Consider the following 17,845-nt stretch of genomic DNA (forward strand, 5'->3'; position numbering starts at 1 on the left):
TTAGTATTTTGTAAAGATATAATCAATATGAAAATAGTTTTGGGGTTAAAAGCCATGTGAGGAAGGAAAGTAATACTAAGGAATTATATTGAACAACAGTGGCTTTGGGGAGTAATCCCTGGAGTGCCTCTAGATACGAAGTTAAAAATAATTTAGTTGTGGGAAAAGTTGTAGATGCTAAATGTTTGAAAGGGTTTTGTGGTGGAGTTAGAACAGATAGCTCAATCAGTTTTGATTAAATTTGATGGAAATAAGTTGCCAGATAGGGTTAATTTAGGTTATATGAATTATATGGTTTCAGTCTGTGTGCCACCCCCCCCCCCGAGATGTTTTTAATACCGGAGGGTTTGGTCATGTGTGCAAGGATAAAAAGCAGGTATGGTAGATGTGGTGGAGAACATGTGGCAATTGTGGCAGAAGCATTAGGGTAAATTGAAGCATGTGGGTTAGTTTATGCAGGGTGTCCTATATATAAGAAAGCTGTGGAAGTGCAGCATGTTCAGGTGGAAATGGGCAACCTATATCAGAAACTCTACAAAACAGTGTCTGTGGGACCTATTAATACCCAGGATACTGATAGTACTGTATGTAAAGTGCCTGATTGTAAAAGGATTTGCTGATTATTGATAAACCAAAGTTTGTCAGTTTCATGGCAGATGTGGTAAATTGTACAGCACAAACTAAAAGTAGGGCAGAAAAAAATAATATTATATTAAAAGCTGCAGAAAAACATCTAAAGCAGGATTTCCCAACCTGGGGTCCACAGACACTCGGTTAATGGTAAGGCTCCATGGCGTAAAAAAAAGTTGGGAATCCCTGATTTAGAGATAGAAGACTTAACTCTGCAAGTTATTAGTGATGCCTTATAAGGAGGATTTTATAACGTTCAGACTTCAAAGGTTTCTTAATGGTTTTTTTTAAATCTTACAATGGAATGCTTGAAGCCTGTAGCTAATGGTCAAGAATTTAAGAAATTTATTGATGATTTACCAAATAAACTTCATGTTATATGTGTACAGGAAACCTGGTTGAGATCTTGTCTAAGTTTTAAGATACATGGTTATGGGTAATGGAGGAAGAGTGGCAACCTTTGTCAAAAATGGGATAGCGCATAGAGTTATGGAGATTGTGGTTGTTTATGAGTCAATTGTAGTTGAAATTTGGGGGAAAATAGTAAAGAACAGATTTTTTATAACCCTTGGGAAAGGTATAACACCTGATAAATTGGAAAGAATGGGTGGAAATGGCAAAAATAAGGTTATGTGGTGTGGGGATTTTAATGCTCATAGTGCTATGTGGGGTTGTAGTGACACAAATATGGTGGTGGAAGACTTTTTGAAAGAAAAGTGATGTGTTTAAATGATGGTAGGAGTACAAGGATAAATCTATTTAAGACTTTCTGCTTTTGATCTTATACTGGTATCTGAGGATATTGCAAGTGTGCGTAACAGGGAAGTGTATACTGATACAACAGTGAGGAGTGATCATTTCCCCATTTACAATGGAAATAGATGTGTATCAGAAGAAAGGTTCTCGTATCCCCAGGCAGAATTTTAAAAATAGAAATTATGATGTATTCGATAAACACTGGACAGCAATTTTTTTAAAAAAGTGTTGCTCCTTCAGAATCTTTTTATTGTTATGATGGAACGCTTGCAGCTGAACACGAATATAATTTCAGACTACTTGTATCATGTAAAAATTTGAATAAACAAGAAATTAACTTCTTTTGAATATCATATTTTGACTTGCATCGCAGTGTTGATGCTTTGCGATAGTTCAACTAAGCGAAGCATGATCTATTGATAATTTTTGTTTGTACTCAGTGTCTGAGGTTTCTCATTTAAGTGGCCAATAATAATCAGCCAGCATTGATAGATTCCAGTTGCCCTGATACCATTTCTCTATGACCGTAATGTCCTGGTGAAACCTTTCACCGTGCTCATCACTGACAGTGCCAAGATTTAAGGGAAGAAGTCTAAATGGGAATGCAGAAAATGAATCTTTAGGGTCATATTGCACTCCATGGTTTTGTATGCTTGAAGCATGTTGTCAATCAGCTGCACATAGTTTGGTGCTCTGTAGTTGCCAAAAAAAAATTTCAGTAATGTCCTTGAATGTCTTCCATGCGATATTCGCCAGTCCCACCAGAAGTTCTTTGAATTGCCTGTCATTGATGACCTGTTGATTTGTGCACCAACAAAAATGCCCTCTTTAATCTTAGCATCAGTTATTCTGGGAAACATCTGTCTCAAATATCGAAATCCTTCATGAAAATGTTTGTACCTGGTGATAGCAGATTCCATCCTTGCAGTTTTGAACCTAGTAATTGTGCTTTTGCCTTTGACAAACCCAAGTCTCTGACCAGGTCATGTAAATCAGATTGAGTTATCAGATGAGGCTCAGTGGACATAAAGGGTTCAAAATCTGTATCAGTATCAGTATCGTTTTCCATTCCTGGCTCATGCATCGTGACATCTTCGTCTGCCTCCTCTAGACTCCATGTCTCTGGTGTCTGCAGTACTGGAAGATTGTCATCATGCGGCACACGTCTCGTGGCTTAAGGGGCATTGGGGTATTCAATGGACTTTTTTTTTAGCAGAGAAACCAGACACATTGGTCAGACAGAAGTAGTAGTCTGTCACATGATCCTTCTGTTCTCGCTATATCATCAGGACAGCAAATGGGATTGACTTCTAAGTCAAGCTCTAGGATCAACAGCCCATGTTGTGCAACAAATGTGAGGAGCCTAGGCTCTGTCTTGGTTGCCAATTTTTCACTCAAAGTAGAGCTCATAGACTTTCTTAATAAGAGGAGTCATAAGAGGAGATTTAAGTGTATACTTGCCACAAATATAACAAAAAGTATTGTGGCTGTTGCAACATTGGTGAGACATTTTGCTATCATAAAAACTCCTTAAAATATAATTTCTTCATTATAATGAGTACAATATGCTATGTGCAGAGCATGCTCTTCATCTATGTGATTGCAAACTGATATATGTGTAAACATAATGCATAGAACAGTGTGTGTGTGATGCTTTTATAGACTTTCTAAAACCTGCCCTGCCATGCAGCATCCACCCTGCTAAAGTATGTCCAAGCATGCCTGGACAAGATAGAAAACTTTGCAGCTTACGTTGTGGGCAACATTTTAATTGACTTGAATTATGAATTGAAATAACAAATGCAGATGATTTTCTTTTTTTAAAATGGTGCGTGATAGGGAAATTTCATGGTGATTTTCATGATCAGTAGCCCAAAACCCATTAAGATACACTCAAAAGTATTCAGGAAGCAAATTTTTTATTGTCCAGTGTAATTAATGTGAAAGAAGATTTCCTGACCATTTGGTTTTCGAGGATGTCAAGTTGAGTAATAATATCTTGTACTTTGTATTCAATTTGGTAGCAAAGGAATCAATCCCAGATCATTAGGGTATAATGAAAGGAAAACTGTTCCTTGGTGAATGGATGAATGTAAAAGAGCTGTGTAGGGGTGGAATAAAACTTTTAAGAAAGTTAGGCAGTGTTACTCCTATTCATCTTTCATAAAACATAAAAGAACTTGAGCTATAGATAGAAAAGTTGTGAGAAGGCTGAAAAAAATGTATAGAAGACCATACAATTCAGGTTGAGGAAGTGTGGGATGATACAGAAAATGGGGGATTTAGAAAACCTAATGCATTACTGGCTTTGTATGGTGGGGAGAAGATTGCAGTTACTAACTGAAAAAGCAGAATTATTAGTAAAACATATGTCAGGGTACACAATTTGGCCAATTTAAGTAAAGAAGAGAGATTTTATAGAGAAACAGTTTTGCAAGCAATCCTCAGACTGCTGAGAAAACAAAATGTTCCAGTTCCTGCAACACACATCAAAGTTGCTGGTGAACGCAGCAGGCCAGGCAGCATCTCTAGGAAGAGGTACAGTTGACATTTCAGGCCGAGACCCTTCATCAGGACTAACTGAAGGAAGAGCTAGTAAGAGATTTGAAAGTGGGGGGGGGGAGGTCCAAAATGATAGAAGACAGGAGGGGGAGGGATGGAGCCAAGAGCTGGACAGTTGATTGGCAAAAGGGATATGAGAGGATCATGGGACAGGAGGCCCAGGGAGAAGGAAAAGGGGGAGGGGGGGAAACCCAGAGGATGGGCAAGGGGTATAGTCAGAGGGACAGAGGGAGAAAAGGGAGAGAGAGAGAGAGAAAGAATGCGTGTATATAAATAAATAACGGATGGGGTACAAGGGGGAGGTGGGGCATTAGCGGAAGTTAGAGAAGTCGATGTTCATGCCATCAGGTTGGAGGTTACCCAGATGGAATATAAGGTGTTGTTCCTCCAACCTGAGTGTGGCTTCATCTTTACAGTAGAGGAGGCCGTGGATAGACATATCAGAATGGGAATGGGATGTGGAATTAAAATGTGTGGCCACTGGGAGATCCTGCTTTCTCTGGCAGACAGAGCATAGGTGTTCAGCAAAACGATCTCCCAGTCTGTGTCGGGTCTCGCCAATATATAGAAGGCCATGTCGGGAGCACCGGACGCAGTATATCACCCCAGCTGACTCACAGGTGAAGTGTCGCCTCACCTGGAAGGACTGTCTGGGGCCCTGAATGGTGGTAAGGGAGGAAGTGTAAGGGCATGTGTAGCACTTGTTCCGCTTACAAGGATAAGTGCCGGGAGGGAGATCCGTGGGGGGGGATGGGGGGATGAATGGACAAGGGAGTCGCGTAGGGAGCAATCCCTGCGGAAAGCAGACAGAGGGGAGAAGGGAAAGATGTGCTTAGTGGTGGGATCCCATTGGAGGTGGCGGAAGTTACGGAGAATAATATGTTGGACCCGGAGGCTGGTGGGGTGGTAGGTGAGGACCAGGGGAACCCTATTCCTAGTGGGGTGACGAGAGGATGGAGTGAGAGTAGATGTGCGTGAAATGGGGGAAATGCGTTTGAAAGCAGAGTTGATGGTGGAGGAAGGGAAGCCCCTTTGTTTAAGAAAGGACGACATCTCCCTCGTCCTGGAATGAAAAGCCTCATCCTGAGAGTAGATGCAGTGGAGATGGAGACAGGTTGGAGGAATAACACCTTTATATTCTGTCTGGGTAGCCTCCAACCTGATGGCACGAACATCAACTTCTCTAACTTCCGCTAATGCCCCACCACCCCCTCGTACCCCATCTGCTATTTATTTATATACACATATTCTTTCTCTCTCTCTCCTTTTTCTCCCTCTGTCCCTCTGACTATACCCCTTGCCCATCCTCTGGGTTTCCCCCCCTCCCCCTTTTCCTTCTCCCTGGGCCTCCTGTCCCATGATCCTCTCATATCCCTTTTGCCAATCACCTGTCCAGCTCTTGGCTCCATCCCTCCCCCTCCTGTCTTCTCCTATCATTTTGGATCTCTCCCTCCCCCTCCCACTTTCAAATCTCTTACTAGCTCTTATTTCAGTTAGTCCTGACGAAGGGTCTCGGCCCGAAACGTCGACTGTACCTCTTCCTAGAGATGCTGCCTGGCCTGCTGCATTCACCAGCAACTTTGATGTGTGTTGCGTGAATTTTCAGAATTCCTCCTGTTTATGTTCCAGTTCTTACTTGGATGTCGAATTTATAACGTCTGAACTTAAAAGGGCTATTCATGGTGCTGAGTTAGACATCATCTGAGAAGGATATCTGTTGTTATATGTTTACACAGTTATCAGATTCGAACCATACTGGTTTTGAAATTCTTTAATACAATATAAGTTGAAGGGTGACTTCCTGCTTCCTTCATGTCTCGGATACATGCAGTAAATCGATTCTGCAGGGTCACGTAGTCCTAAAATGCTACAGCATAGCAACAGACCCTTTGGGCTATCTAATCTGTGCCAAACAATTATTTTGCCTGGTTCCATTGGCCTGCACCCAGACCATAGCCCTCTATGATCCTCCCATCCATGTGCCTTTTCAAATTACTCTTGTTAATGTTGAAATCAAACCCACATCCACCATTTCCGCTGGCAGCTCTTTCCACACTCTCACCACCCTCTGAGTGAAGAAGTTCCCCGTCATGTTCCCCTTAAACATTTTGTTTTTTGCATTTAACCTATGATCTCTAGCTCTTGTCTCACTCGACTTCAGTGGAAAAAGCCTACTTGCATTTACCCTATTTATACCTTTCATAATGTAGTATACTTCTATCAAATATGCCCTCACTCTCCAATGCTCCAGGGAATAAAGTTCTAACCTTTCAACCGTTCCCTCTACTGCAATGAAGTGCTTTAATAAAGTCATGGCTAGATTCAGTTCCTGTCAGTTCTTTGGAATCATTTCCAATTAATGACCTAGACCTGCTGCACAACAGGTCTACAGCAGAGCAGACGTGATCTGACTGGCTGTTCATATTGGCTTTGGAGCAACTAGACAATAGTAGATCATATATCAGGCTGTTGTTTATTGATTACAGCTTGGCATTCAACACTATCATTCTCCCAGTACTAATCAACAAGCTTCAAAACCTTGGCTTCTGTACCTCCATTTGCAACTGGATACTCATCTTCTTTATGGGAGGACCACACGCCTCCTCACTGATATTCAACATAGGTGCACCTCAAGGATGAGTGCTTAGCCCTACTGTCTCTACAATCATAAATGTGTGGATAAGCACAGAGACACCATTTATAAATTCACTAAAGACACCACTGTTAGCAGAATCTCAAGTAGCATCAAGGAGGATTGTAGAAGTGAGGATTTAATTGTGGACTTTAGGAAGGGGAAGTTACAAGAACACACAGCAGTTGTGTTCCTGGATGTCAACGTGTTAAGAGATCTGTAAAGTTCTATTTTGAGCCTAACACATTGACACAGACACAAAGAAGGCATGCTGGCAATCCTTTAGGAGTTGGGGAGACTTGGTATGTCACCAAAGGCTTACAAATTTCTTTAGATGTACAATAGAGAGCAGTGTTAACTGGCTGCCCCACAGCCTGGTATAGAGGCTCCATTGCAGAGGATCACAAGAGACTGCAGAGGGTTGTAGACTCAGCCAGCTCCATCACAGGCAGAACCCACCTCGCCATCGAGAACATCTTCAAAAGACAGAGCCTCAAGAAGGCAGCACCCATCATTAAGTGCCATCACCATAACTACCACATCCAATGATTCAAGAAGAGCTTCTTCCCCTCCACCAACAGATTTCTGAACAGTCCATGAACACATCATTCCTCTGTTGCACTATTTATTTATTTTGTAACTTGTCGTAATTTTTATGTCTTGTGCTGTACTACAGCTTCAGACCAACGCATTTCACAACATGTTAGTAATAAATTCTGAATGGGCATAAGTTCTGTATCACAGAGTATGAATTTATCCCACGTAACTAGGTGGAACTGGGAGAATTAAACCAGATTTTTAAGTTCACTTATGATAATTAGGAGAATGCATATAAAAATATCTTAGACCCATTAAGCCTACCCTGCCATTCAATATGATCATAGCTGATCAGCCTCAGATGACAACTTCTCTTCCCCATTACTCTCAATCCCAATCTTAAAAAAAATTATCTACACTTTTAATTTTCTAATAATCTTTCCTGTATAGAGAATTCCAGAGATTCGTCACCCTCCATGAGAGGTGGGGCCATCTCGTTGTTACAAGATTTAGGCTATCTTCAACTCTCATAACAATGTTTCCGCACTTGAGTGCTTCCCACTTTGGATATACCTTAACAGTTTTTGTATCATCTTATGATTTTATATGATTTGGTAAGATCACCTCATCATCCTTCTAAAATCCAGAGAATATAAATTTCAGTATTGGATAACCAAGAATTAATCTCATGAATCTCTTCCAATTGCTTTCGTCCTGTGAATAAGGGAACCTAAGTTGGATCTTGAGTTTCAAGTCTGTAGTGCACTGCAAGTGCCAACACAGGTAGATGTGGTAAAGAAGGCATATAGCATGCTTGCCTTCATAGATCAAGGCATGAAATATAAAAATCCCTACATTATATTACAGTTTAACAAAATACAGTCGGACTGTAGTTTGAATATTGTGTACAGCTCTGCTCACCTCACTACAGGAAGAATGTGATTGGGAAGAAGGGCGAGCAGAGGAGTCTCACCAGCATGTTGCCTAGATTGAAGGAATTTAGTTATGGGGAGAGATTGGAATAGACTCAGCTTTTTTCCTTGGAACCAACTAAGCTGAAGAGTGACCTGATAGAGATTTCTAAAATTTATAAAAAGCATATATAGATTTTTTTCCCCCCACGGTAGGGGTATCATTAAAAAAAAGTCATGGGTTTAAGGTGGAATGGAGTATTAAAGGGGTTTTGTAATTGATATCTGGAATTCACTGCCAGAGGAAGAGGCATTGTCATATACATTCGTAACATTTAAGAGACATTTGTACATGTAATTAAATAGGCAAATCATAGAAGGTTTTAAATCTAATGCGGGAAAGTGGGATTAGAGTAAATGAGCAATTTGGTTGCGATGGACATGGTGGACTTAAAGGTCTGTTTCTGTATTGTGTGTCTCTATGACTGTACACAGTAGTCCAGGTGCAGCCTCACCAATACGCTGTACAACTGTGAAAATTGCTTCCAATTAATAAACTACAGCCCTGTAATGGGCTAGGTTGATCAGACCCAAAAGACCCAAACCAATTCAAGTGTTCAGGAGATGTAATAAGTGTACAAGCACAACAAAGTAGCTTAAGCCTAATTTATTATCATAGAATAGAAAGTATAAATAAATCACACAAAATACTACGTTGTAAATTACAAAGGTTTCTGGGCTCACGATTCTTAGCCGCCATTTTATTGCCGCTGTTGTCGGGGAACTTCAAATTCTGACTCGTAAAATCATCCTGGGCCTGTCCTAGGCACCTGCTGATCACGATTCAGTCTAGGTGAAGTCCCAGGAACTGAGGGGAAGGTGCCTTAATAAATAGGGGTTCGATCCACAAGCATTAAGAAACATTTGGTCTTTTGTTCTCATGCCACTAAGCATGGTTTTTTTAAAGACAACTTGTGTTCATCATTAGACATCCCCTTGCCACTTGTGCCGTGAGGTCAAGGAAGGCTCCAGCAGCTATCAGCAAACATTAGGTACTAATAATGTTTAACAGTGTTTAACTTGTACAGACACCTCGACAACTTACATGCTGTGAGCTCACAGAATTAAAGTGTAACTTGGAGCTGTTCAGACTTTCATTAATATTTCACAACATTTTAATACACCACAACAAACCCTCTTGTAAGAAAGATCAATATGCTATTTACATTCTAAATTGTACTGTTTTCTAAATTAACTTGTATGGCACTTGAGTGGCCACCCAAAAGTGACAGAGAAGCAAGATTTAAATAGGTTGAAGAAACACTAACTAGTATATTACATAAAATACCCTCCCATCCATAGGAATTGGTCCAGAGTATAAAGAGTGTTGAAAATTACCACCAATGCATCCATTGTTTCTATTGCCACTTCCTTAAGTGCTCTTGGGTTGCAGAAGGTTGGGTCTGGGAATTCCTTGGCCTTCAGTCAAAGTTGAGTTCATTATCATGCACAAGCACATATATACTCAGGTGTAAAGAGAAGCTTATTTGTGGCAGCATCAAAGGCTCACGGCAACCTATCAATTTCTGTAACTACTGATACTAATCATCTTCAGTTTCTTTGTCACTTAAAAAACTCTAGGTTTCCTACATTTCTGGAATGTTATTTCTGTCCTGATTTCTAATGAAGGACCCAAAGTAGTTATTGAATTGGTTTATCATTTGAAACACACAGATTGCTGAAGGAACTCAGTAAATCAGGCAGCATCTATGGAGGGGAATAAGCAGTTGACATTTCGGGTCATCAGATCCGGAGAGGATGAGGGAAGAGGCCAGAATAAGAAGATGGCAGGCGGAAGAAGTACAAGCTGGCACATAGGTGAGACCAGCTGGACGGGAAGGTAGGTGTATGTGGGGTTGGGGGGAGTAGGTGAAGTATGAAGCTGGAAGAGTTGAAGGGCTGAAGAAGGAGGAATTTGATAGAGGACATTGGAACCATGGAAGAAAGGAGTGGAGGGACACCAGACAGAGGTGATAGGCAAGTAAGTAGAAGAGAAGGGGTGAGAAGGGAACCAGAATGGGGAATAGGAAGAGAGGAGGGAGAAATTACTGGATATTAAATAAATCAATGTTCATGCCATTGGGTTGGAGGTTACCCAGACAGAATATGAGGAGTTGCTCCTCCCACCTGAAAGTGGCCTCATGAGTAGAGGAGGCCACGGACCGACATATCGGAATGAGAATGGGAAGTAAAATTGAAATGGGTGGTCACTAGAAATCCCGCCTTTTGTGGCAAAGGTGCTCGATCAGGCAGGCCCCAAATCTATAGTTGCAAGAAAAGGTTTGTGAACCCTTTGCAATTACCTGGTTTTCTGTATTAATTACACCAGGACTATTAAACATTTCTTTGTTTCTGACTGTAAGGAGCCTTTAGTTATCTCTACAAATTTTGTTTGTTTACATATCTATAAAAGCTTTCATAGTCAACTTATGTTCCCTGTAAGTACACTCTCATATTCTGTTTTCTTGCTGTTAACTTGGTTCTCTTTTATTTTGCATTTTGCATTTGTTTCTGCATTTGGCATTCTAAACTAATCATGCTTCTCAGCTTCATTGCTTTTATTCATCAATTTGTCTTTTCCGTGGATCTGAAACAATTTGTAATTTTCCTTGTTAGCTTGAGCTCTCCTGTTTTATTTTTGTCCCAGACTGAGAGAGAATATAATGAAAATTTAAAAAGTTATTTAGCAGTCTTTTTAGGATACGGAGAGGAGATTTGGCCCTCAAAGCGAATTTTTAAAAAGTGATCATGCATTTAAGACAGATGAGACATTTTTTAAAATCTCTCCGAAGTACATAAGTCTCTCTCAAAGGGCACTAGAAGAGTTTTCGAAGTTCTTGAAGGCAATATGGAAATGGAAATTTTTCATTTTGTTCCTCCAACCAATCAATAAGAAAGATTGCGAATGACTCGAATCCAAGCATTGATCCCATTGGTACCTCACCGGTTGAAGTTGGTCATATTGAGAAAGATCCATTTACTCCTGCTGTTGTTTATTAACAAGTTCTTACTCAGGGCCTGTATATTGCCACAATTCTATATGCTGTATTATCACTGACTATCTCTCTGTGTGGAACCTGACAAAAGTCTTAAAAATCTAAATAAACCTCAACCTCTGTTTTCTCGAATTACTTATGTCCTCAGAGGTCTCAAATAGATTTATCAAACACAATTTTCCTTTCATAAATTTATGCTGAATCCATTCTATTAATCTCCTTTGTGTTTTTTTCATTAGATGTTTCAATGTAGATTCCAACATTTTCCCCACTACTGCTGATAGACTTATGAATTGCTAATTTCCTCTTCTTTTTCCCCTCCCTTTTTAAATGGTCAGGTTACAGTATTGGCAGCTACTTATGTGGTCACTTGTTTGGTGAAAAATTTGGAAGCCCCAGTATGAAGATACAAATTGTTTTTAAGAACATTGTCATTGTAAAAGTAAAAATTATAATTTAACAAAAGAGCATTTTTAGAGAAGTGTAGATATTATTTACTTGGTTTTTAATTTGCACTTTTATGTGATTGTTGCAAATGCTACATGATAAAAATGTTAGTTGTCAGAGCTGGTGTAACCAAACCAGTACCATTTAGACAGGTGACATTTTCAGATTTTCTGCTCCTTTGAATGTAATACCTCCTCAACACTCTTTAATGTCACATTTTTTTCATGTTATACAGTAGAGTCTTGTGGATTGTAGTTGTAGATATAGGCCATAAAGTCAAGTTCTGTTTTAATAATCAATTTTATTTAAATGTGAATTAGAACAAATTATAATTTTATCAGAATTAACTTAATCATTAATGCAATTTGTTTTTAAATGTTACTGTATTTCAGATGTTGATTTGATATGCCCTGGATTATATTGTGGAAAGCAAATAAAAGAAATTGCAAATGATAGTCAACTGCAATATGGAGATTGTGGGGTGAGCTTTGTTCATTTTTGCATTTCTTACATTGTAAACTTGTAATATTTCAGGTCAACTGTATTGATGAAAGAAGATTAAGGGATAGCTTTATTTGTCATGTGTACATCAAAGTATACAGTGAAATGTGTTTTTTGTGTCAATGACCAACACAGTCTGAGGATGTGCTGGGTGCAGCCTGCAAGTGTTGCCATGTTCCCGGTGCCGATGTAGCAGGCCCACAACTTACTAACTCTAATCTGTATGTCTTTGGAATGTGGAAGGAGACCGGATCACCTGGAGGAAATCCATATGGTCATGGGGAGAATGTACAAACTCTTTCTAGACAGTGGTGCAATTGAATTTGGGTCGCTGGTGCTGTAATAGCTTTTCAATAACCGCTACAATAGCATATTGGCAGTCATCCATCTGGAAATATTAATTCATTTTTTTAACCACAAATGTTGCCTGACCTCCTTAGTATTTCCAGCATTTTGCATTTGTTTCAGGATTTAAACTTCTGCAGTATTTTTTTGTAGATCTAAATCATATGTTTTTTATAGAGTTCAGTGTACAAAATCATCACACTATTCAAAAATGTTCAAAAGATCATTCATATTCACATGGTACAAGTGACATAAAATCTAATTTAGTTGTACCTGTTTGTAAGTTATCTTTGATTGCACCCAAATTCAAGCCTAAATGCACTCAAAGTAATATTAACTGCATTTTGTAATAAAGGGAATTGTAGTTTGAATGAAGTCAATAGCAGGCTCCATTATCATCTCTAATTTAATTCCAAACAATTTTTGGCTTTTTTTAAAAACAAAATTATTGAAGGTATCTAGTAGATGTAGTCTCCTCTATCAGTCTGGCATGTGGCATATGTTTGTACTCTGGTACAGAAAGTTGAAAAGATTTTTCATTTGCCCTAAAAATTCTCAACAGGTATGCCCAAGAGGAGAAAGATCAGATGCTCTGAAAATTTGTCGTAAATGTGAAGAATCACCAGAGTTGTATGACTGGCTGTATCTTGGTTTCATGGCAGTTCTGCCTTTGGTTTTGCACTGGTTCTTTATTGAATGGTACTCGGGCAAAAAAAGGTTTGTGATATTTCAGAATTTGGAATGTGAATCAGGGTGTTATAATTGAAGAATAAGTGCCTTAATAGATTCAGCATTGTATTTTTATCTGTAAGTCATACATTTATAAGCAGTAGGGTCCAATTTGGGTATAAGTCTGCATCTATTAACGTAAAATGTAAATGAACAGTTTTATGTTCTGGACAAAACCGAATATTTATGTACTTGTGGGGTGCAGGTGTGTATGTATCCATATAATGTATGCATCTAAATTAAAGCACAATTGGATGCTCATAAGTATTACTTTTAGAAATTAAAATCCTTTAAATTCATAGACATGGAATTGTGACTTTGTGTCAAAGAAATGTATAATTTTACTGGAGTTATATCTAACTTTATGATATGATGCACCTATCAATGTGGACTATTATCTGAACTGTCATAGTCCGTGCCAAAGGTGACAGTTCCCAGAATCATGCTTGCTAACATAGACTGATGTACTTGTAAAATAATAGCTATACCATAGGACTGTGTTCAAGAGAAAGAGATAATAACAATGTTAAGTTTTGTCCACAAGTGGTATCCAGAACATGGGAACAATTATTGAAAACAGCTACTTGTTGCCTTATTCTATTTCTTCATTATTTTAAATCACTCCCAAGATTATACCAGCATTCAATCATACGACTCAGATGAAATTTATTATACAGTACTGTGCAAAAGTTTTTGGGACATATATTTAGCTAGGGTGCCCAGGACCTCTGCACAGTACTTTATAATGTTATGTATTGCACTGTACTGCTGCCGCAACAAAAAACACACTTAATGACATGTAAGTGATTATAAACCTGATTCTGATATAGGTCTCCATTGTGGACAGAGTGAAAAGGGGGCAAAGAGGCTGGAATCATGGTTGGGAAACGGGAATGGGAGAGGAGAGGGAGCGGGAAGCAGCAGAGAGACATTCTGTAATGATCAATCAACCAGTTGTTTGGAATCAAATTACCTTGCCTGGTGTCTCAGGGATAATGTGTCTGCACCCATGCCTCTATCACTCCTGCTCTGCCACCTGCCCCACATCCAACTCGCAGTGCTCCACCCTTGCCATTCCCAACAGCCTTTGCTCATGCTAGATTTATTAACTTACTCTCCACTCTAGTTGCTGTGCAAAAATTTAGGTACCCTGATATATCTTTGTTTCTAAGACTTTAGCATAGTACTATAGAAATTTATTTAAAACCAAATTCTTTCGAAATATAATTTATTGTATTTTTTGTACAGTTCCAGTGCACTTTTTCAGCATGTGACTGCATTACTAGAATGTGCTGTTGCAGCCATTGTCACATTGTTAGTGAATGATCCAATAGGAGAGCTGAAAATTCGGTCCTGCCGTGTGAAGATGCTATCAGATTGGTATACAATGCTTTATAATCCCAGTCCAGATTATATTACTACACTGCATTGTACACAGGAAGCTGTATTTCCCTTGTAAGTATATGTTTTTCAATATATGCAATGCTGACTTGTTCAATTTTTTGATATTAATTTAGTTATTGCCATCATGTAAAAACATCTGATATAATATTTTTAAATACAAGTGTAAACTAAGTAGTTCCCTGGTTCATATAAGTACAGTTTGTATTTGTTTTTTGAGTCTTTGTGTTTTTAAATTTAGAATTAAGCATTGTGCTCAGAATAATGGCTGTCAGCCTTCTGAGCAGATGTCAGAAATAGAAGAGATAATGGGAATCCTAAAAATTGGAAATCAATACTTCATAAAATGAGAATTTCACCTTCAATAAAGTTGCTGTCCTGATAGTCTGTTGTCTGTTTGTTTTCAGATACACTATTGTCTTTATATACTATGCTTTTTGTCTCGTTTTCATGATGCTGCTTCGTCCACTGCTGGTTAAAAAGATTGCATGTGGTCTTGGAAAATCAGACCGATTTAAAAGTATTTATGCAGCGCTTTACTTTTTCCCAATTCTTACAGTACTTCAGGCAGTTGGTGGAGGCCTGCTTTGTAAGTGCATTTTTATTTAAATACCATCTTTTGATTAACTACAATTTAAAATAAATACTGACAGAATTTTTGCCATAACACGATTGACTTTAATTAACCAATAGAACCTTGATCTAGATATTGAAAAGGATATCTCTTGACCAATTTACTTTGCAATGATCTTGGGTGTTGGTTTAATTTCACATTTAGGATTCCTAGTTAAGGATCTAGAATTGCTATTAATACTTTACCTTAATATTAAAATAAATGCTAATTAAATGTATATACCAGTTCAGTTAGTAGCAACATATATATATGTACCATATTTTAATTTGACTTTCTGCATATTTTCTTAACTTCCAACCTCTTTTTTTCAGATTATGCTTTTCCGTATATAATTCTAGTCTTGTCCTTGGTAACTTTGGCAGTATATATGTCTGCTTCAGAAATACAGGTAAGTTAGAACAAACAAGCTAAGGGTTTGGAGAACTATAATATTAGACTGTAAGGCATAGGAGCAGAACTAAGTCACTCAGCCTATCGAGTCTACTCTGCCATTCCATCATGGCTGATTTATTATCCCTCTCAACCCCATTCTTTTGCTTTCTCCATGCAACCTTTGATACCCTGACTAATCAAGAACCTATCAACCTCCAACTTAAATATACAAAATGACTTGGCCTGCACAGCTGTATGTGGCAATGAATTCCAGATTCATCACCCTCAGGCTAAAAGAAATTTTTCCTCATCTCTATTCTAAGTGGACATTCCCCTATTCTGCGGCTGTGCCCCCTGGCCCTAGACTCCACCGTTATAGGATTCATATCCTCCATATACACTCTATCTAGGCATTTCAATATTCAGTAAGTTTCAATGAGATCCCTTGCCCCTCTCATTCTTATAAACTCCTGTGAGTTCAGACTAAGAGCTATCAAACACTCCTCATGTTAACCCTTTCATTCTTGGGATCATTTTTGCGAACCTCCTCTGGACCCTCTCCAATCCCCAGCATATCTTTTCTTGGATAAAGTGCTCAGAACTGCTCACAGTACTCCAAATCCAGTCTGACCAATTCCTTATAAAGCCTCAGCATTACATCCTTGTTTTTGTATTCTAGTCCTCTCAAAATGAATGCTAACATTGCATTTGCCACCTTTACCACTAACTCAACCTGCAAGTTAACCTTTAGGGAATCTTGCATGAGGACTCCCATATTAGACCCAATTGATTTAAAGTATGTGAGAATTAATACGAGAATAGGTGTAGCTTTAATTACAACCTATGTGAACACTTTAAAGGATTCACAGAAAGTGTAAGTTCATAGCATTTAGGATTTTGAATTACGAATGTTTTAATTGCTTTCAGTGCAAACTACTAAATATACAAATGTAAATAAGATTCTATGTATAATTAAAAATGTTTCTCTTTAACAGACTTACAAGGATTTGATCACCAAAAAGAAGAGAATGGTTGTTCTGTTTAGTCACTGGATACTGCATGCCTATGGAATAATCTCAATTTCCAGACTGGATAAACTGGACCAGGATCTGCCACTGTTGGCCTTAGTGCCCACTCCAGCACTTTTTTATCTGTTAACAGCTAAATATACAGAGCCTTCAAGGATACTGTCAGAAGGTGGCAATGGACATTAGAGGATAGAAAAGTAAGAACATACAGCAGATTGATCAATGAATGGTAGAGATTATTCTAATATCCCAAGGAGAAACAGTAATGACCATTCAAACTTGTTTTCGTTGCTTAAGGTTATTTATATTCTTCATATGCTTGAAAGAAATTGTTCTAAAATGTATACATTTTAATAAAGTAAATTGCGTATGTCACACATTGGATAACTGCAACTTTGGTATTCTGTGGGGGGAAATAAATTGGGAAAGGTTAAAAAAAATTATAGTAAAGCAGCATTGTAGAGAATTTGAACTACTGCAGATTGCTAGCTGTTCAAATTCAATTAATATTTGATCTTACAGGATTGCTTTAAAGGAGAATTCTGTTGTGCACATTTGCTCATAATTACACAGTTAAATCATTTTCTGAATGAAGAATGGGCAAAAGATCATTAAGACAGCATGTTGAGAATGCTAATTGGTAAAATACTGAAATACGCCTACACAATAGAGTCATTTACTTCTGTAGGCTAAACCAATTGTGCGTTGCTTTGCACAAAGCCTCAATAGTTCCCTTATTTATGGAATTCTTTTTAGGCACAATACCCAGAAAGTTAATCATATCAAAAACTGGCACCACTGCTTCTCTCTTCCCCCCCCCGCCAATTCACTTCACTGGACAAAACCATATTTGTATTTCAGTATTTGTGGACAATGTTACGTAGTGAAAATACTTTAGTAAACTCAGCGGTTAATTACTATTCCTGTATTCTTTGGAGACCGGAACCATAAGCTTTTCGAATCTAAAAGCACAGACTTTTAAGGGCAAACTCATGAGTATGAAAATTTTGTAGCAAGCAAATATCAGATTGTAAATCTGAAGATTGTTTTTTCCAGCAAGCAGCATAAGCTTCTTAATGCAGAAAGAGCAATGGACATTGTTAAAACTTAACAGTTAATCCGCATTCTAGTAGACAAGTTACTCAATTGTAAATGTTTCATTGTATTCTGAATCAAAATCCTACCTCCTGTATATTCACTGATGGAGAATGGTTTGTTTTATCATACATACTTCTTTTGCTCCTATTGTGATTCAAAGAAATTAAAGTTTAAAGCATGGTTAATCCAACAAGATACAATTATTC

General features: G+C 38.4%; 2 protein-coding genes across 6 annotated transcripts in view; one reads left to right on the forward strand and one right to left on the reverse strand.

Moving 5' to 3' along the window:
* jkamp (jnk1/mapk8 associated membrane protein) overlaps window positions 1–17,824 on the forward strand; it is a 25,965-nt gene extending 8,141 nt beyond the window's left edge. For 2 of the 5 annotated variants that reach the window (XM_063049714.1, XM_063049711.1), the window contains exons 2-7: window positions 11,924–12,012; window positions 12,940–13,094; window positions 14,355–14,561; window positions 14,915–15,096; window positions 15,453–15,529; window positions 16,509–17,824. In XM_063049714.1, the coding sequence (XP_062905784.1) occupies window positions 11,924–12,012; window positions 12,940–13,094; window positions 14,355–14,561; window positions 14,915–15,096; window positions 15,453–15,529; window positions 16,509–16,727 (929 nt within the window). In that variant the 3' untranslated portion in view covers window positions 16,728–17,824. Of the gene's footprint in view, window positions 1–9,762; window positions 9,929–11,923; window positions 12,013–12,939; window positions 13,095–14,352; window positions 14,562–14,914; window positions 15,097–15,452; window positions 15,530–16,508 lie in introns of all 5 variants that reach the window. The other 3 variants (XM_063049720.1, XM_063049707.1, XM_063049727.1) reach the window with 3 other exon arrangements.
* Window positions 17,737–17,845, reverse strand: part of ccdc175 (coiled-coil domain containing 175) — a 60,925-nt gene continuing 60,816 nt past the window's right edge. Inside the window, exon 20 of the mRNA XM_063049691.1 lies at window positions 17,737–17,783. Coding sequence (XP_062905761.1) covers window positions 17,737–17,783 — 47 coding nt within the window. The remainder of the gene's footprint in view (window positions 17,784–17,845) is intronic.

This window comes from Mobula hypostoma, chromosome 1 (assembly GCF_963921235.1).
Source record: "Mobula hypostoma chromosome 1, sMobHyp1.1, whole genome shotgun sequence".
Classification (NCBI taxonomy): domain Eukaryota; kingdom Metazoa; phylum Chordata; class Chondrichthyes; order Myliobatiformes; family Myliobatidae; genus Mobula; species Mobula hypostoma.